The following is an 18,443-nucleotide window of genomic DNA, read 5'->3' as shown; positions in this document are numbered from 1 at the left end:
TGTTCCCCCATATGTACTGCCCCATAAGTACTGCCCACTAAGTACTGTCCCCTATGTACTGCCCCCCTAAGTACTGCCCCCATGTACTTTCCCCGCCCTAAGTAAACAGGACCATATCACGCTTGTAACTTTTAGGTTTTTTTCTTCATGTTTTCAAAATCCTCCACCAATAATACTGATAAATGAAGAAATAAATACAAATAAATAAATAAAAATAAATAAATAAATTAAAAATAAATAAATACAAATAAATAAAAAAAGTTTTTGGTTCGTCATTTGGCGGTATTTATCATCAAAGTGGTAGAAAGGTAGGTCGTTGTTGGCTTTAATCTCATCTCTTTTTTCCATGACGTTTATAGGTTGTTGGTTTAGGCAATTCCGAAGGTTGTCAGGGTGATGTATCATTATTGGTAGATTCATTTCCCAGGAACGGCGACCTTTTAGTAATTCTTGTCTGGGTCATGATTCATTGTGTCAAAAAAATAATTCGATTCATCAATGGTAATGATATTTCTTACGATCTAAAGGACTAACATTTTTCACTCTTGTTTCAGGTGGGTGGATATACGTTTAGAGAAGTCATGTGCGACACGGGGAACTTCCACGCGCTGTACTTTGACCCCGCCAAAGCCGGGGTGATGCAGCCCGGGCTTTTCCCGCACCCGTGTCTCCCGGATCCTGAACCCAAAGCAAACAAGAAGGGTTCCAGTGGGAAAGACGGCCTTGCCATGATGAGCCTGGCACGCCAGAACCAGGTGGGAACCGTAATGTTGTATGGAACGCCCATCGTCTCACTCTTCATCGATGGTCAGGAACGACTATGTCTGGCACAGATCTCCAACACATTGCTCAAAGACTATAGCTACAATGAGATCCACAACCGCCGTGTTGCACTGGGCATCACCTGCCTGCAGTGCACCCCGGTACAGCTGGAGATCCTGCGACGCGCCGGGGCAATGCCCGTGTCCTCCCGTCGCTGTGGACTCATCACCAAGAGGGAAGCAGAAAGGTTGGTCAAATCCTTTTTGGAGGACATCGCTCCGCCTCAGCTTCCAGAGGACTTCAAGTTTGAGGTGTACCACGAATGCGGCTGGGGTTGCAGAGGAAGCTTCTTGCCGTCCCGTTACAACAGTTCCAGAGCGAAATGCATAGAGTGTCACTTATGCAAGGGATACTTCTCGCCGAATAAATTTATCTTTCACTACCATAGATCTCATTCCGCGTCGTATCGCCACCCAGACGCGGCCAACTTCAACTCTTGGAGGCGCCATCTGAAGCTGTGCGACCAAGCTCCGTCAGACGGGCTGGTCCACGCATGGGAAGACGTCAAAGCTATGTTTAACGGGGGAAGCCGAAAGAGAATGTTGAGCAGCCCCACTAAAGCTCCTCACAGCCCCAAAATACCGACCCTGCCCCCATCCCCGACCTCGGAAGACATCGGTTTCTACTCTTTCCCATCCTCGTCTTCATCTTTTCCTTACTACCCCTACATGTCAGCAGTCGCAGACCCTTTGCATTTTCAGAGGTTGGCCCAGGGCCCCATGCACCCAGCCTTTCCACGGGGCGTAAATTGCCCACGATCGCCTTCGTTCCAAAGTTACGGAGACGTCTTACGTTCCCTGAGCGCACCGTACACGATGATGTGGATGCAGCAGCCGTCATACCCTAAACCGGATATGAACTACTACATGCGATCCTGCGACGGGGAAGATGGATGTCCACAAGAGCCCAAATCAAACAAAACCTCAACGTCCGATGACAAGAGGCACAGCACCAGAGACCTTAGAAATCAAACAACTGATAAAAACACTGCAAATTCAGAAATAGTGGATTCCTCCTCTAACGATAGCGAGCGTTATAAAGAGTTCCCGCGGACAAACAACACGCCGTGGAAAATCAAAACAGCGGGGAAGAAAGACGTCCCTGACTCCGGGAAAACTCCAGGCTCCGATGACGAAGGACCCATCGAGGTCGTGGAAGAAGAGTGCAAGGGAGGTAACGCCATAGACAAGAGTGACAATGAAGTTAAAGGACTTGGCAACAGGGGCGAAACTCGGACATCAGAAATTGTGGACAGTTGTAGTTCTCGGGAGGATAAGATTTGCAAACAGTCGGACTGCCACGATAATCCAGGCATAGATAGCTCTGGGAGAATTTCCGAACCTCTATCCGGTGGGGAAGTAACAAGACAAAACTCTGTCGATATGGAGGTAAGAAGATGAAGATGTTCTTATATATTCACCTGTTAAAATGTGCGACTTTGCAGTATGGAACGTTAAGACAAATGTTATCGGCAATCTCAAGAGATTCAAATTGTAAATGTAGGTGCAGAAACGCCCATCATACTATCAATCTGTGAAGCAAACTTTTCTACATCGGCTGATCACGGCATAAATTATCGTTCTATTATTACTTAATCAGATCATGGTGTCTGAAGTGTTATTGCAATCGGTTTACTATCATCAATAGTTTCCACAGCCATCGGTGATACCAACTATAATCTGAACTAATAAGTTATCACGTGTGACTTAACGTATTGTAGAAACATGGCTCTCGATGCCTGTTACAGCCAACTTGCTATTTCTGAAGCATCAAAATGAGACAGTGGCAATGGCATCCCGTTACAGTATCTAATCAGTGGACTGATGCAAAAGTTGTTTATACCATGACAAGAAGAGTGAAAAGTTAATACCACAGATAAAATCAGTGTATATATTTATTTGTTCATTTGATTGATACTTTACGCCGTAGTCAAGACTTATTCACTTATAGGACAGCGGCTAGCATTAAGGTGGGACGAAACCGGGCAGAGGTCGGAGAAGAACGACCACCCGCAGGTTGTAAGCGACTGGAGGTGACACCAGCATCAAATGGACTCTAACTCACAGCGACAGCATCTCCTGAGTCATTATTCTGCCACTTGGCAACTGGGCCGCAGTGTATATAGCTGGCAAGAAATTGACAATTTTGAGATTAAATCAAATTAATTAACCAGTCTATGGATTTGTGAACGTTTATTTGGGCTTGTTCTGTTTGCCAGTATCCGCAAATGTTGTTTATACAGAAACGCAATACTAATACTCTCTGACACAAAAGACACCTTCCCTGGATGTTGACGCTCGACAGATGCTCTTTAATGTGCTTTACCGCTCTAATGCACTCATGAGCTTCAGCTCCAAGAGAACGTCCGGTCTCGTACCTTTCGCTGGTTTAAAACCGGAAACGCTTAAGTAATTGTTTCTGACAGAATAGTTCTAGTTGCTGTGGTGTATCAAATAAACGGCAGCGCTTTGGATTATGGAAAAATGTATTCAGGCAAGTGTGAAACGGATGTGCTTCACAGCTACTATTCCATTTGGAATTGAAAAAAAGCTGTAAATATTTAATATCTAGGAGATATTGCGCATGGATAGAATAGTCTTCTCATTGTTATCGAGTCTTTAGATAGCGCCGTCTGGTGTAGCACATGCCGTATTATGACGAATCTCCGGTGAACAACCGGCAACACGAGCTTTTAATCATTTCCTTTGTCTATCTCTAAGGGCCCGACCAGTTCGGCTGAATTGCCGTCTGTTATTCATTATTACATATGCGTAATAAATGAGATAGAGGAAATTGTTGTATTAGGATAGCTATCCAATTATTACTTTCCCTCACTTATATACCTTCTATATATAGACAACACATTTGGTCAGATGTCAGGCTCGCACCAATTTGCGCACATGCTGTTGGACAATAATGAAATTTAATAGGAGAAAGTTTCGCAAAAAATGAAATCTTGTGATTGTCAAGCTATTACATATACAGAGAACGATGAATATTACACACCGAGTGCTTTAATATGGAATATAAACCAATTGTCGGGAACAGAAGAAGATCGGTGTAGAAGTTCCAGGAACCCACAGGGATAGGTACACAGTTATTAAAATATGACATAGCTGCATATTCGTCATAACAGCGATAACTTTTTATCAAGGACTTTCTAAACCGGTTTTTTCTCAGCTCCTTTCATGTTGTCCAGCAAGAATCCTGGACGACAGGGTACATAAGCCCTATAATCGAGTGTAACAAACTAGATCAAAAAACCATCAAATCGAAAAGAAAATGAAAAATATATACTATGCTTTAGTGATCTTAGATAATCAATTAATTAGATTATCTAAATGGAAAGAAAAAATGAAAATCTGTTGACTTCAACAAACCAATTAAATGTTTTAAAATACAAATTCCTACAAACTCATGTCAAACAACAGTAATTTAAAAAATAAATGATTTTTCTGCATAAAAAATGTAAGTTATCAAATTTAATTATCTTTTTTTAGGAGCTGCTTGCTGACAACGAAGACTGTTCTCTAAGTGGTAAGCGGTAATTCTCATTATTCGTTTATTAATGGAATAGTTTTCATAATAGAGTATTCATAATTTTGATTCTTTGTCTGTTTCTTTCTTTGCCTATCCATTGTTCTGAAATCTAATTAGTATCTCTAACAAAGCCGAGATTATCTGAAGACAGCCATCGATTATACAGTTTCTTGGCAGCATGTGGAAAGGAAGTTCTGACCAGTATTTTAAAGTGCTGCGAGTATATTAATTTAACAGTATGTAAAGTCCAATGAGGCATTTTTGTTTTTAAAAAATCCAGCCATTTTCTCTTGTATGTTGGACAGCTCTGGATGTGGAGATGGCGTCAGTCAGTAGCGGGGGTTATTCTAATATGCCACTCGGTAGGAGTTTTTGTCATGACGTTTACTTTGTTGTAAATTGGCACGATATTGTGATCATAGGATTATTAAATCAACTCCGTCTGATAATTCCTGGATGAATTTAAATTCACATTTAAATTCTCGATTCACTGAGATAAGAAAGCTGTCGACTTCAGACTTAAGTCAGATTTAAAGGAACTTACAGCGCTAAAATTGGGACTTCCCGTAAGAGCTTTTATATTAATACTAATAGTTGTTTTGTTGTCCAAAATTAGCTCTAAAGTTCAAATCTAAGTTCAAGAACAGAAGCACATAGTCTAAGTCAGCTTTGTGGTCCTGTGGCCAGTACACTGAGAAAGCGTCGTAGGTCCAGTGTCTGGACATTTATGGACACGTTCTTTGCACAGCTACTTACCATATTCTTTGTCCACTTCCTTGTTCACACAGAAGAGCTACAAAGTCTACTGTCCAGAGCCAAGAAAGCTCGAGAACAGGCGGAGAAGCGGAACCTTCGACTTAAAGGCAAGTCTTAAATCTCATCATCACTTTTGACATTCGTATATTTACCCTGGTAGCTATACCAGTAAATGAGTGAGGTATATGAAAAATATCTGTTTGGTATATGTAAAGTACTTAATTAGAATTCCGCGTCGTAATGCCCGGTTTCCTCCCACCATAATGCTGCCCGCCGTCGTATTAAGGAAATATTCTTGAGTATGGCGTAAAACACCAATCAAATAAATAAATTAAATCGTACATATATTATCGTAGATAATATTTTCTTTCAAATATTGGGACAGACGAGGTGTGGGTTCAAAACCGGTTTTGGACAGGGAATTCCCCCGCTTCACAGCTTTGTGCAGTTGCTGACACTCGCGTCGTAACCCGTTTGCTTAGCTTTCCACCAACCTGATGTGCACATCACATGTAAGAAAGTTCAGTAGTAACTTGCAAAAAGCTTGGTGGTGTTTCCTGGGCACTCCGGTTTCCTGTAAGTGAAATTGTCAGTACATAATTGAAAATGTCTGATTACTGGGTAAGACAACAAATAAATAAGTAAGTATTTGGAACTATACATCACCTGTATTCTTTAAGGTGTATCAATAAAATTAGCATTTGTTGTTATTGACAATTCCGTTTTATTTCAGGATCTTTGGAGGACACGTTAAGACGTGAGGCGAGGATTAAACAGGAATTAACAGAACAAATCTCGGCCATGCGAGGTAACTATAGGGTAAGACCCCATGCATATCAGGTTACGATAACCAATATAAGGTTACCCAGTATATCAACCAGTGCAAGAATTCATATCAGGTTACCCAGTATCAGACCCCATATCAGCTTATCCCGCATAAACCTCATATCAGGTTACCCAGTTGTAAGAACTCATATCCGTTTGCCCTGTATCCGTCCATATCAGACTATCCTGTGCAGATCACATATCAGACCATCCCGTAAGGATCACATATCAGGCTATAGTGTATAGCATCTTATGTAAGTTGCAGGATTCCCGTGTAAGATTATCCCACATGTTGGTTGTCCATCTCGGTGCCTCATATCAGTTTTTCTTATGTAAGAGCCTCCATCCCCACACATCCCACCCCACTCCACCCCCACTCCCCCTCCCATATAAACTTACCCTTTACATGATGTCCTGTAACTTTTCTTACGTAGGTAAAGCTTAGTTCTTGTATTCTGATGAAGGTCAGATTATGTAGGAACTCTCTGTATGGGTACCTTGGTTGGACCTCCGAATATTCCTCGCCCCAAATAGGGTTATACCATATATTTCCGTATCCTAGCTGTTAATGAGTAACCATGCAACTAATATTAATATCAGTATCAATAACTTATATTATTTATCCATTTACTCGTTAAAACTGTTGTTGATACAAAACTCATTTTGCGCTGTTAACTTAGAGAATGAATATAATAACTATCTATGAAAATGGTGTTTCGTATGATGTGTATTGTGAAGTACTATGGTACAGGTATTGTGTTTATTACTATTGTAACCATGAGTGGTCTCTGAAGAAACTACATGTATCTGAAAACGTATCGGATCGAAACGCTCGTTATAAATTGATTAATACGTTAATTGATCACTTTTTGATATAGGAAATCTTTTGTGCATTTCAGGATCTTTATATTCAGAGATAGAACAAGAAAGAAAAGCCAAGGGGCTAATACAGATGCGCCTCAAAGGTAGGCCACTGGGTAAGCTATGACAGCACTTCATATCATTACAAGCTGGACCAGAGTAAAGATTCATGAGCCTCCCCCACAGGCATTGTCCTCGGGTTTTTGGTAGAGATATGTACTGGACAATGCTCGTCGGGCGGTTTGTGAAGTCTTACATAAAGTTCGGTTACAGCTCCACCCATTAAACTGACCGCCATTTATAAGTGAAATATCGTTGAGGTCGATGATAAACTAGGATCAGTCAAGAATACAAATATGTAGATAAATCCGAGAAAAAAACCCCAGATAATCTCCGAGAGATAGTATTATTTAACACATATAATAGTGAATGATCATACTCCTCTGTCGTCAAAGAGGCCATTTTTTTCGTCGTTTGTCTTAGCAAGATGTTTCTCAAGCAAGGAATGACAGAAACGTTAATGGAGCAAAGCATGAATAAGTTTTAAATACTTATGTTACGAGACCTATTTACATAAATAATTATTTTTATGTGTGTAGAGTGAAATGAGCAGGAGGGTTTAAAATTACTGGAGTGTTCTGATATCACGTCAGAAATGTCTTAAGTCGTCTTGAAAATGAGTTTTGTTTTTGTCAGAGTGCTTCACTTTTAACACACATGTATCTGTAGTTTTCGACGGTGTCCTTTTGTACAGTGGGAAGCAGTATGGGGAGAAGTGCAGTTCAAATTGCTCCCGTTGCTGTCTCACTGACTCATGTTGTCGGCGACACCAAACAAGAGACCCCATCGAGGCCTACTATAGTTGTGTACATGACACCTGTAGGCTACTTCCGAGTGTATGACTCGGCTCATTCATGATTGGATTTTAATCGCCGCATAAAATAACCACAAACCACAAAGTTTCATGCCACAAAGATGTTAATGTATAAATATTTCTTGTCCTCCCCAGAAGTCCACGATGCTTTACACAACGTATCCTGTGGATTACAGCCCGACTGCAGCGACCCCTGTTCATGTCAAAGAGAAAAGGCAGACAACTCCAGCCCCAGTGTATAAATTTAAAGGAGAATCGCGGCATTACTTTAATTGTACAGTTATGTATACCGGTATCTTATATTAGCGTCATAATTCAAACTTATAGAACGTTGTTTTCTTACAATATGTTGTTATAAACGAAAAATGATGATGTTTAAAAACCGAGTGGTGTATATATAAAGTTTGTATAATAGATAATCCGGTTGGTTTTTCAACGATTAGTGCAAAGCAACCGGGAATGTGAATATTACAATTATTAACAAATAATTACTATATTCGTCGCAAACCAAAAACAAAACAGTGACTGATTTAACAAAATAAAAAAGAAATCACAACATGTAACATGACGTAACAAGAGTATTTTAGAGGTTAGGCAAGCTGAGTTTGGATAGTCAGTCATATACATACAGTATTTTGTACGAATTATTGTTCATTAGTACCTTGTTTTTCTTTTTTTAAACATTTTTAAGACGGTGATGCGATTAAGACATATATAACAGACTGGGTTTAACACTTGACAGACCTACCTTGCTTGTATATAGAAAATCATACCTTCATAGCTTCGTTTGGAATTGCTGAGGGTAATTCTACACTCGTTTTTTTTAAGAGTGAAAATGGGCCTTAAATGGCCAACCTCTCTGAAGTGGTCGACATAGTGAGGCGGCTTCCCAGACATCGGTTTTCTTCAGTCCCGTGCATGAGCACTGTCGTGTTTAAGGGAAAAGATCTAAATGTATAATACTAGTCAATGGTTTAAAATATGGCTTAAAGTTGATTGTAAAATTATGTATTGACAGGACGCAGACATATTGCAAACGGAGTTCCTTTGACCCTCGTCAGGGTATAAAATCTTATGCTTTGTGTTAAAACACATACTGTTTTGCAATGGGACACGTGCTGCTTTTGTCGGAACACGTGTTAATTTGTACTTTGACATCTGCTGTTTGTGTGGGAACACACGCTGTCTTTTGTTGGGATACGTGCTATTTAGTGTTGGGACACATGCTATTTTGTTGTAAAACACACAATGGGACACTTTCCTTTATTATACTATCGTATTTCAGTGCTGATATTGTGTTTTGTTGATTCTATATAATTTATCTTCCCGCACAGGGATAAATTTTACTTGATTGCCTTTGCCTGACATTGGAAATTCATTAACTTTAAGATTGTATAAATATATTATATACTGATTAACTGAACTGTAACATGTCAATTACATATCAATAAAGCGTTTGTTAATAACTGACATTTAGTTGTTTGCGTTCAAGACTATAACGTCTGTAGTGTAGGACCGCTTCTGTGGCCCAATGGTCAGAGCGTCTATCTCGAAGTCGGGAGACCCGGGATCAAACCAGGGTGGGGTTATACCAAAAACTTTAAAAATGGTACTTGCTGATGATCAAAAAAACTGAGAGGTTGGAGTAAGGAAACGGCTGGTTGGTCCGGTGTATAGTGTGACTGTGTGGGGGTGTCAGTATAATGTGACCGAGTGGGGTGTCATGTCTAGTGTCTTCGGCATGATACTTCAGTTGCGGCAGCACACTGACGACATCGTCTCCTTCTGGCACAAGAAGACTGTAGGCCTACACGTACACACACCTAATGTCTCCTCGTCGTCATATGACCGACAAATTGTTATGTACGACGTCAAATCTCAAGTATACATACATACATATGTACATACGAGTACATAAAATCTATGATTACGACCAGTTAAGGCAATCAAATGATCGTATCCAGTCTCACTAGTTCGTGTGTGGCTTCAAACGTAGACAACTTTACCATTCATCTTAGCAAGGTCTATTTACTTTTTGCTTGTGAGTAACTCTAGACTTGTTATGTCTACTATTTTTGCAAGTAACATCATCGGCTGCAGTAATGTGTACTATTTTGCAAGTAACATCATTGGCTGGAGTAAAATGTACTATTTTGCAAATGACATCATTGCATATTTTTGACCTAATTCTGCTCACGCCAAGATTCTGGTGTGGAGGGGTTTGAGGGGGGCGGGGGGTAATTTGCTACTGTTAAAGCATGTATACAAACAGTTATAAATGAACTCTAACTGAGGTACCAGTAAACTGACAAGAGGCCGCATTTCACCAGTTGGGTGTGGATATATACCAGCTACCACATGCGCTGTTTGCTCTGGTTTTACTCTCTGTGCACCGTATAAGCTTTTACTCTAACAAGTTTCCCCCAACTGTCTTCCTGGAAGAAGATAAAAAAGACAATTCCGGCCAAATATGCAGCCCCTCATGAAACATTATCAATCAACAAATTTCAAGCGAAGTCTTATCATTGAAGCGAGTACTTCTCATGGTAAGAATACTTAGGAATAAAAAAATAAGAGTAATTTTAATTTAAATTTTTTAAATGTAAAAGACATTTAATTCTCATATCGGATATTTATCTCATGCATGTGCAGCAGAATGCACAGACTTTTTATGCCCATATGGCGTTTCATGACGTAAGAGTATTAATGCGTGAAAGCTTAAGAAAAACCCGAGAACAGTTGCTGAGACTTTTATACTAGTGGCACGGCGAGTCCACGCCACATAAATGCTGCCACCACTGAAGCATCATACCGAAGACACTATGGACATGACACTCAAGCAAGGGCTTTATTTCAAGTGGTTATGTAAATTGTTAAATATAAGTAACTTACAAGCCACTATCACGGCTTAAGCAGAATTAGGTAAAATCCTGCATACAATGATGTTAATTGCAGTTTATTAGAGGTCAGCGGCCTAGATTTAATAAAAATGAACAAAACAAATAAACTGTTCTTGAGTAATTGCGTTCGCTTAACTAACGAACCACGCAGGGATAGAAAAGGGGAGATAAGAACAGTTGCGCCTTCTTATTAGGACATCCGAAGTTTACTCCCCTTAACTGACAAGTCACCGAAGATATTAAAGCTTAATTTCGAACTTCAATTATTTCTTTACCTTAACCATGAAAGAGAAGTGGATTTAAATCCAGTGTGACTGATTTACCTTTATTTACGCTCTTGACTAGGAAAAAATGAGAAAAATGTTGCATATCTAAAGACATTCTCAAAAGCTTTATGAAAAAATATAACAACGTGGGATCTAAGCAAAACAATTACACACTATTGTTATAGGTAAATAACAACCGCGAAAGTTTAATGCACGGAGTAGAACAGAGAAAATAATTGGTAAACGGTCACGCGTAACCTGCAAATCAGTTTGCCTCAGTTCGGGCTATATTCTAACTTTTCACGTAAATGCTTTAACTGTAACAACTTATACGCCCCCTAGCAACATAGCCTAATCAGAATTAGGTATAAAAGGCTTAATGTTTATTGCATTTTATTAAACGCCATGGGCCTAGAACTACTCAATATGCTGTTTTGTCATTACCTTTAATGAAAGATCCCATAAAAACAATTCAAAGGGATAAGGGACTGCTCAATCCATCAGCATAAGTAATCCTGGATATTGGGACAAGTTGAATTTTGCGGAATTTTTCACGTTTTGGGGATCACTTCCCCAGGCGTGAGAGAGCACATCAATAAATGAAAGCACATAAATAATGAAACTCAAAGACTATCGTAATTCACGCAGACCCGGAATTAATGACTAATAAGGTTTTGCTCATAACCTGTAAAATCTGACAATCTTGGCATAAAGCCTTGTGCCTAAGTGCTGGTTGCAGTGCTATCAGAGTGCTCAAACGTTTTCGTTTTCACCACGTGGAAACTCACGTGATGCAAGAAGCATCGTTCTCGTTTCCGTGGACAGAATGGTAATGAACTACAACATGAAAGAACTTCAGCATGACTGAGACAGGCGTGGGGGAGACAAGTCACATGGAAATCCACAAATGATTACATGTTTTTGTCACAAATTTAATCACCACTTTACATACTTTCCGAACAACACAAACACAAACAGACTCTACACTGTGTGTACTGCAAGGTGCTTATTCAAACAGATTTGCGGTTGAAATGAACAATGTATATACTCGTGTGGCCAAACATTTTTAACAAGTCATGTGACGTAGTAGGACTTGCTGTACTTATGGCAACAAAAGAGTTCGATCTCAAAACGGTCATAAGAAGCTGCGCTATTTGTCATCAAAGGTATATGTATAAACGTGAGAAGCAAATACTTTGTCGAAAGAGGCATGTTTCGTTGTTTGTCGAGTTGCTTGAATTTCTTATTAACATTTATGTGAAATTCGGGGAAACAATACATCAACAGTGTATAAGTATTCTGAAGGGTACAAATTGTGCCGCCCTATTGGCTTAGTTATATCTGTTCTCGAAGCAATGCAACTATTTGCAGAAACTATTAGGGAGTTATCCCCATCAAGTCCGATATTTCTCTTTCACTAAATGATATATTGTTGATATACTAGCTCTAATTAATCCAAAGGTTGAATTTAAAGAAATCCACAGGTTTTCAAGATCTGAATCGGAGCAAAATGGTTTGTGGTATACGATTTGAATACTGATTTGACTCATCGGCCTAGAACACACCTGGCGTGTTTTCAGCATCACTGAAAACTGATAACTGCTTCTTTATGCTGGTATACGAATGTCTGTTTTGACGCATAGATCTGTTCTAATTTCGTCTTTTATATACTTACTTTCTTGGCTCTTTGGCAGTTTGTGTTAAACGTCATTTGGAGAAATGGCCTGGCCGTTATTGTGGAATACGAATGTCTCTTTCGACACATAGATTCCTCTGTCGCGGACTACAAAAGGGCATAGTTTCAATTTTGACATTATCCTTAATTAGACAACAATATACCGAAGGATGACTTGTCCACATCTCGTCTTTTAGCATTTGTTAGACCCTGTGTTTTATGTGACGATTTCAATCAATGTTATTACTTCAAAAAAAGTGTATCAACATTATTCTATCAAACGCCTTCACTCCAAATTTCGTACGTTTTATAACTATATTATTCTCTTATAAGGAAATATGAACAGATCTTCCAGAATATCTGACAATCGGCTTTATGATTGTGTCTAATTCCACTGAAACCGAGGTTAGGGCTCTGTATTCATCCTGTTGAAATAGATCGACATCTAATTAGATATAAATAAATGTCTTCAAAACTCAATTGATGCATATTTTATTATTGACAACTTATATACCAGCATGGTACACGTTTTGAACACTGATTTCACTCATTCGCCTAGACATACATTGCTCCCTTCCAACATGAATAAAAATTGTTGACAGCTTCTCTTTGCAAAATCCCCGTACTAATTTCGTATTGTATATATTTTCTTTGTGTTTGTGTTAAACGTCGTTTTGGGAAACGGCCTTGCGAATATTGGCATTGAATGTCCAAATTGAATGATTGTTGGTATACTGCTGATATAGCCTTCTGTGTGGCCATTTTCTCCAAGGATGTTTGTGTTTTGCTGTCCATTTTGCATAAAATAGCCGATCTAAAAATCTCAAACAAAACATTGACAGAAAGTGAAACGCTTTGTACAGCTCTAGTTTATGCTACTATACGGTTACTTAACCATTATTTCTTATTTAGCTTGGGCATATCCATGCACGGTTCTGTGGAGTGTACCATATGTCAGAGCTGGGACTCACCTCTACGAGGAGGCTTCTGCATTATTTAACCAAAATTATTGTGAACTTTTCAAGAATATAAAAAAGTTTTGCGTTAAACGAATATGCAAGTGACTTCTTGTTTCACAATGATATATGACCCCCTCATCAACTGTTGCCATTCCTTTTCCCCGAACTCAGCTGTGGTGATTTCAACGTCTTCTGAGCCTTCGTTGAAAACAATGGTGGTAAATTTAGCTCCGCTTTCGGCAAACAGCGATTCGAGAGACATGTCGAAAGGTGTCACTTTTGTCTCGCTCTTTTGTTGATCATGTTTGCTATTTACCTTTTGATTACTAGGCTCCTCAACATCGCCGTCCTGCACAACAATACATATACTGACCACCCAATGCGGCAAAAGGATTCCAGTTACTTTCTTTCTAAAAGTTACTTTCTTTCTTTGTTTTTGAAGAAGGTTTCAACAAAAAGCAATTTAAATCGTGCGTCTTTTTTAACCCGGGTTCTTTACCCGCAAAGCGTTTAGTTAACTTCATTAACGAGGCTGCCCGTTGCCGAAAAGTTTGCCAAGATATCCGAGAGAGTCCCGTTCCTTCGTCGTCCTCTGGCCAGATTCCTGTCCCTGGTGATATGCTTTTAGAACTGTGATTTACCCAGCACTGTGGCATCCCAGAAGTCTGATTATGGTCAGTTGTTGAACTGTGGCTATGAGCTGATTGAAGCCTTGAATCTGTTGAACATCGGATTTGGGAATGAGGAAATATAAGCGTCAAGTCCGACATTCATATACCATTTGTAGTCCGTAAAAGGCGTTCCAAATCCATAATCACAAGATCCATTTCGAAAAGAACGCTTAACACTAGCTCCCAAAGACAAAGGTATGTAAGAAATTATACAAATATGTCCATTCAGTTCGCTGTGAATCAAAATTGGCTTTGATCTGAGAAATGTAACCTTGACGCCGTAGTTGTGACTTTGTCCTGTGGGACGCCCTTGGAACATTGGATGCGAACCAACCATTTGCCACATCTGCAACACCAGACTTCATACATAAATCATGACATTCTCCTGGTTGTGGTGTATTTCGATTTTCATTGTTGCTGTCATTGATTGTCCGCAATACTTGTGACGGTGATGACTTCTGCTTACACGAGTATGTTTGTTGTTTTGTAGAAGTGCCACGGGTTTTTTTTTTGAATAGGCGGTAGCCGACTTCGAAGGCAGGTCTGACATCGACCCTTGTTAACTATCAGGCAAAGTGTAGCTTTCCAGGCCATATAATACTGCAACAGCTTTTTGTCCTTTTCGAGTTTCCCTAGTGGCATCAGACGGTGACAGACGATTTCAGGACTGCAAAGCGCATTGAGACGCCACCAAGACTCTCTACAGTCAAACATTGTTTCAGAATCATACTTTCATGCCAGATGCATCACAGAGCTTGTGATATACCGAGCCACCATTAACTTTCGGGGGTTCACAGTTTCAATCTTAAACAATACTTAACTTGGGGAATGCGTCTGTTGAATCATTATCTGGTCGTGGTGACCAAAAATTGCAATGAGGATTGCCTTGCCGAGGTGACATTTGTGAAGCTACACAGTTTGACCCCTTAACGAACTCCTCAGGTGGAGAATTCCCTCCAATGGTCGTGGTGTCCTTAATATCAATCTGGAACCCATATAACATTGCGGAAGTGAGTTGGCTTTTAGAGTCAGGCGCATTTTAACGGCCATATGTTACATTACATACAAATTGCTCCCATGGACGGTCTTGCAAAATGTTACATCCACATGCAAATTGTTCCCACGGGCGGTGTGTCTAAATGTTATATCCACATGCAAATTGTTCCCACTGACGGTCTTGCCAATTGTTACATCCACATGCAAATTGTTCCCACTGACAGTTTGTCTAAATGTTATATCCACTTGCAAATTGTTCCCACTGACGGTCTTGCCAATTGTTACATCCACATGCAAATTGTTCCCACTGACAGTTTGTCTAAATGTTATATCCACATGCAAATTGTTCCCACAGACGGTCTTGCCAAATGTTACATGTACATGCAAATTGTTCCCACGGACGGTTTGGCCAAATGTTACATGCACATGCAAATTGTTCCCACGGACGGTTTGGTCAAATATTACATCCACATGTAAATTGTTCCCACGGACGGTCTTGCCAAATGTTACATGTACATACAAATTGTTCTCACGGATGATCTTGCCAAATGTTACATTCACAGGCAAATTGCCTAATATGCAGCCTTGTGACTCTTTTCGTCCCATTTCGGCGTCATAAGAGACATAGGTGAGACCTCCTGCTGCTAGAATATATTTGGCCGTTCTGGCACAGAACATCACGCCAATGTGTTCGTTCGTTTCGATAAGCCAAGAACAAGCCTAACGGACTGTTAAGCCTTTTGCCAAAACTAAGTAAATGGTCAATCTGTTAACCACGATATCCTATATAAACTCTCCCTGAAATGAAGCTTAGGGTCGAGACCAGTAGTCGGAGAGCGAGGGTAAGAAACAGGTTGTCGAAAGGGATCGGACTTCGGAACTCGAGAGAACAACCCTGGTAACTTTTGGTCACTGGTAATATAGCATATAGCTCAGGCACATCCTTGGTACAGTATTGCTGAGCTGGCAGAACGTGTGTATTGCAAATAAAATTTATTTTCCGGTACTTGATCTGATTTGTTGTCTGTTAAATGGTGGACCTATTGTTGTTTTCTACTACTTGGGCCAGCATAAAAGCGCGAACACTGGGAATTACACCCGTTGTTACACTGCGTTAGGTAAGTACATTCAAAGGAAGAGTGGGACGGAGGGGGGTATGATGGGGGCTGATAAGTGTAATCAATAACTTTTGCAAAAGATAGATATCGGTAATCAATAAGTTTCTATCAGCTCTCACAACATTCCCATACGACATACGACTTCATCTCTCACCTCGGTCTGTCGTTACATTTATTCTGTGGCCACATTTATATACTTTGGTGACTTTTGGTAAACAAGGTGGATGTCCCCTTGTAACATAATGGACTCGCCACATTTATATACTTTGGTGACTTTTAATAAACAAGGTGGATGTCCCCTTGTAACATAATGGACTCAATGCAGTGATGTGCTGATGCAGGAACTGTACTGTGAAAATTTTGCACCACAAAACCCAGCTTCTACTAAACTCTCTTTCAGTTGTCTAATTATCGTGATCTTCAAATGTTACAAATCCTACAAGTCGTCGATGAACCTCAACCCGAAACCTTTTTTTGCATGAATCCTCTAATAGGTGCATGATTTTTGTGAACTACTGATTATATACCCGGTACTTATAAACAAATAGATAGTCTAATTTATTTAAGATCAGCCGTTAGGCAGTAAGGACATTTACACATCAACACCGGTATCTTGGACCCGGAGACCTGCATCCCTGAGGAAGAATTTGAAACTGATAAATCTCTTGTTCAGTTTGTGCCATAAAGCAAGGAACCATGGGAGCAACCCCACTATAACCCGATCCTATCTTACATCTGCAGATTTCTAGAATAACAAAGAGTAGCACCTCCGACTACACATTTAATACCATCAACAAAGATACACTATCTGTGTTGCTTTTTCTTTGATCAAATCCGTGAAGATTTACCACACTAGTAACTAATCAAAATTAATTCATTCCACTTATTTATCAGCTCTGTCTTACCAGCATAAAAGCGCAGGGTGGACACACCCACAAATTTTATTGTCCGGGAAATGCTCGAATGCATGCATAAGCGTAGTCAATCTAAAGACGCGCCTGCTGCAATAACACTGGATATTTTGAGTAAACTCCCCTATGCTTTAGACCATGTGTGCTACGAATACGAATCCACGCTTTTTAAGGCAGCCTTCATTTTGTCATTTTTTAGGATTTTAGGATTAAGTCGGCGAACTAGAAAACACGACCGCTGCTAATGCAAACCGCCCACTAAAACAGGAAGACATCCAGGTTTTACAAGGATCACAAGGCAGTTATCTGCAAGTCGTTATTCGTTTTTCTAAAACTGACCAGTGTGGGCGATCAGTAGTGCTACAGATTAAAAGTTTAACCAGACTCACATTTATGCCCTGTGAAATCAGTTGTGAATTACTCCACACAGCGCCCTTCTGAAGCTGAGTCTTTTTCTCTCATTTAAATGGTTCTCCTTTCACAGCCTACCAATTTTCTGTTGTATTAGGTAAGGCTATTCTTTTTTTTAGCCATTCCGTCAACTCAGTTTAAATCCCATTCTTACCCATCGGGACGTGTACAACAGCTTGTATGAATGGGGTATGGGGGATGTCGTTCAGGCATGGGGTAGGTGGATTTCTGATGCATGCAAAAGCTACGTCAGACTCAACCCGATTAACCTTTCTTTACATTATTACACGCTAATTCCATTTTGTGTATATGTAACTAATGACTCTGAAGTCAGATTCAACCCGATCAACCTTTCTTCACCTTATTACACGCTAATTCCATTTTGTGTATATGTAACCAATGACTCTGAAGTCAGACTCAACCCGATTAACCTTTCTTCACCTTATTACACGCTAATTCCATTTTGTGTATATGTAACCAATGACTCTGAAGTCAGACTCAACCCGATTAACCTTTCTTCACCTTATTACACGCTAATTCCATTTTGTGTATATGTAACCAATGACTCTGAAGTCAGACTCAACCCGATTAACCTTTCTTCACTTTATTACACGCTAATTCCATTTTGTGTATATGTAACCAATGCCTCTGAAGTCAGACTCAACCCGATTAACCTTTCTTCACCTTATTACACGCTAGTTCCATTTTGTGTATATGTAACCAATGCCTCTGAAGTCAGACTCAACCCGATTAACCTTTCTTCACCTTATTCCACGCTAATTCCATTTTGTGTGTATGTAACCAGTGACTCTGAAGTCAGACTCAACCCGATTAACCTTTCTTCACCTTATTACACGC

General features: G+C 39.9%; 1 protein-coding gene across 1 annotated transcript; it reads left to right on the top strand.

Annotated features, from left to right (window-relative positions):
* The first annotated feature begins 581 nt into the window (after positions 1-581).
* LOC135473207 (SKI family transcriptional corepressor 1 homolog-B-like) lies at positions 582-7,920 on the top strand. The gene is made up of 7 exons (XM_064753049.1): positions 582-2,210; positions 4,323-4,359; positions 4,668-4,724; positions 5,151-5,225; positions 5,852-5,926; positions 6,843-6,920; positions 7,814-7,920. The coding sequence occupies exons 1-7, from the start codon at positions 582-584 to the stop codon at positions 7,918-7,920; spliced, it is 2,058 nt and encodes a 685-aa protein (XP_064609119.1).
* The last annotated feature ends 10,523 nt before the right edge of the window (positions 7,921-18,443 follow it).

This window comes from Liolophura sinensis, chromosome 8 (genome assembly GCF_032854445.1).
Source record: "Liolophura sinensis isolate JHLJ2023 chromosome 8, CUHK_Ljap_v2, whole genome shotgun sequence".
Lineage (NCBI taxonomy): Eukaryota > Metazoa > Mollusca > Polyplacophora > Chitonida > Chitonidae > Liolophura > Liolophura sinensis.
Note: the sequence above shows the minus strand (reverse complement) of the source record. Positions and strands in the feature narration are given on the sequence as shown.